Raw genomic sequence first — 2,832 nt, forward strand, 5'->3', positions numbered from 1 at the left:
TCTTGTCACAACACACACGATACACAGAGACTTTTCTTGCAGGTCCGCATACATACACGCAAACCCACAGTACCCCACTTTGGGAAGTACTGCTCTCCTTCTGGCTTATTCCAAAAACAGCTAGTTCCTGGAGGAGAACCAAGTGATAGTCACGCTGCTTGGATGCCTCGCTGGGCACGTTTGACCAAGTCTAGGTTCCACCCCTTCTCCAAGGAAGTTGCTAAGAGCTGAACCTCCTCCTCCCCTACTCACTCCCCTCCTAGGAGCCCCAGCTGACGCTGTTCCTGCCCCCGCCGCCTCTGTGCCCCGTGAGCGGTGTGGATTTTTTTTTTTTTCCTCGCAAGAGCTCGGCCGCCTCTACTGCTGTTTTCATTGATGCCTTGAGCAGAGCTGGCATGTGCGACTGCTGAGAAGGGGGAGCGCCGAGCGGCGGGGGAAGCAAGTAAAAATAGCCTGGCGCGCGTCGCTCTGCCTGCTCCGGACGCCTTTAACCCTAGCCGAGTAGGGAGCGCTGCAGCCGCCACTGCATACTGCGGAACCCGCAAGGGTCTGCATCCAGACCCCGCGCAACGGCGGGTTACAGGGGATAGGGCCCCGCGAAAACTTTTTTTTTTCTTTTCTATTTTTTTAGAAAACAAGCAAGGAATGGGGTGGGATGAGGAGGCAGAGAGAAGCGCCTTTTCGCTTCCAGCGCTCCAGCCACCTGGCTGCAGGGACTGCTACGTGCCGGCTGGCCCAACACATTGCAGAAGCGAGGCCCTGAGACTGAGCTATTTTTAGAAACCTTTTCCGCCGGTGGGCGATCTCAGGGCGTAGGGGGAGGGGAATGATACAGCTGGGTCCACTGTGAGGCTAGGCGCCTTGCCCTACACAGGGTTCTGAATGTCTGCTCTCAGGTGGGAGGGTGAGGAGGAGGAGGCGGCGAGGGGACCGCACGCCTGCTAGCTTTGCCCGAACTCAAGGAGACGGCGTTAGCTACTAAATGCCCTGCTGTTTTGAAGCCCCAGAGCGTGTTTGTTTCGAAATCGACAGTTGCCAGATGCATGCTGCTTCAGGTCTCTCTGGGAATGGGGATTTTTAAAGCTTTGCTGCCTACGCCGTGGGCTAGGGGTTAGCGACAGAGTTCTGACCTCCAGGAAAGAAGATCGGAAAGGGTCTCTCTGCACCTTTTTGCATTCCGGCAAGACAGAGGGACAATCCCCGCGCCACACCCCCCTCGCCGCCCCACGCTGCATATGGTTAACCATATGTGAAATGTACGGCAGCCCCACCAGACACCCGGCTATTAATAGAGCCCGGGAGTTTGCTCTCTGTGTCTTTTTCCTGCCACCGAGTAAGGGATGATCACACATACCCCACTCCGCCCCCACCTCGGCGCACCATTTCTTCGGGAAGGTAAGGGGGCTACCCACGCCGAACCCCTTCGTGACTACAGGTGCCCAGAGCCTACGGAATAGTCCAGTTGTTGTAATGACAACGGGGTCAGAGCGAGGCGAAGGAACACAGCGTCGAGTGTTGGGACGCAAAGCCCGGCGGGATCTCTGCGGCTCGGGGCCAACTCGAGAGTAGAAAGGGCAGCTATTGGATTGCCTCCGGCGAGGGGGCAAGAGTATTACTTGCGGAGCTAAAGCGACCTCCTCAACAGCTGCTGCGGGACAAGTGGCTGCAGACCCGTTTCTCGCCGCAGCTGTCTGCTCGCAGCCCCCACCGCCCGCGCAGGCTCGGCTGCGGCAGGAGCGGGCGCTGTCCCTGGTTCTGAAGGTGGCCTCGGCCAGTGTGCCCTCCCCGGACTGAGCGCCCCAGAGGCTGCTCTAACATCGAAGGATTGCAGACTTCTCCCGGGCCCGAATCTGGGCCCGAGGATCTGTGGAAGGTGCCTAAGTACTACCACTGGCTTGCCCCCACCCCCGCGGCCGGGAGCTCTCCGTGATTATTGCGAGGAACTAGAGCTCGGGGACCGACTCGAGCTTGAAGGGTAAAGCAGAAGAATGGGTAGGAGATAGTCAAGGAGCTGCAGGGAACAGACCTGGCCCCAGGATCACCCACCCTGGCTCTGCATAAAGCCGGGACGGGAACCCCTAACGGGGCCCAGAGCAGAGGGCAGGGGAGCGCGACTGCCCAGGGTTTGGGACTTGGGGGAAGGGGAAGGGAGCAGCGGGTGTCAGGAGAGGGTGATGGGGTGAAAGCGACTCTTTTGCATTTTCTAGAGGGAGGGGACCTGAGACGACATGCACTGTCTCCCCCCCCCCCCAACACGTATACACACACACACACACACACACACACAAACACACACGGACGGTAGAAGCAAGCGGGATGGAGCTGGGGAAAGTTTGGCACTAGGTGCTGAGCAGCGGCGGCGGTGGCGACGGCGGCGGCGACAGCGGCGGCGGCGCGGTGGTCCGGGTGGGCGGCGGGGTCGCCGAGAGCCCGGGCTCTGTAGCCTCCTTACCTCAGTGTTCTCGGCAGCGTTCTCCGCCATTTTCCTCCTTAGGAGCAGGCAGCGGGAGGAGTGTTTCATGCCCATAAGAGCCAGCAAGGGTTTGGTGATACAGAGATAGTAGAGAAAGAGAGAGAGCTGGTGTAGCTTTAAAAGAGAGAGCCAGAGAATGGGAGGAAAAAAAAAAAAAAGAAACAGCCCCTCTGCTGGAGCGTCAGCCGATACAATCAACCACGGTGGAGTCTTTTCTTCAGTCTCCACTTTGTTTTATTTTCCTCCCTTCTCATCTGCTTCGGATTCCTTCACACAGTTTCAAGTTCTTCTCGCGCACCCGACCCCCTCCCCACCCTCTCACGACTCGCTCGCAGAGAGCAGCCGCAGCCGCGCGCGCG

At 58.8% G+C, this 2,832-nt stretch overlaps 1 protein-coding gene across 1 annotated transcript in view; it reads right to left on the reverse strand.

The window, feature by feature from the left end:
• The window catches only part of Prmt8 (protein arginine methyltransferase 8), an 86,688-nt gene extending 83,892 nt beyond the window's left edge, over positions 1 to 2,796 (reverse strand). The window contains exon 1 of the mRNA XM_015500632.2: positions 2,453 to 2,796. Coding sequence (XP_015356118.1) covers positions 2,453 to 2,527 — 75 coding nt within the window. The 5' untranslated portion in view covers positions 2,528 to 2,796. The remainder of the gene's footprint in view (positions 1 to 2,452) is intronic.
• Positions 2,797 to 2,832: the final 36 nt, after the last annotated feature.

Source organism: Marmota marmota, unplaced genomic scaffold, assembly GCF_001458135.2.
Source record: "Marmota marmota marmota unplaced genomic scaffold, marMar, whole genome shotgun sequence".
Classification (NCBI taxonomy): Eukaryota; Metazoa; Chordata; class Mammalia; order Rodentia; family Sciuridae; genus Marmota; species Marmota marmota.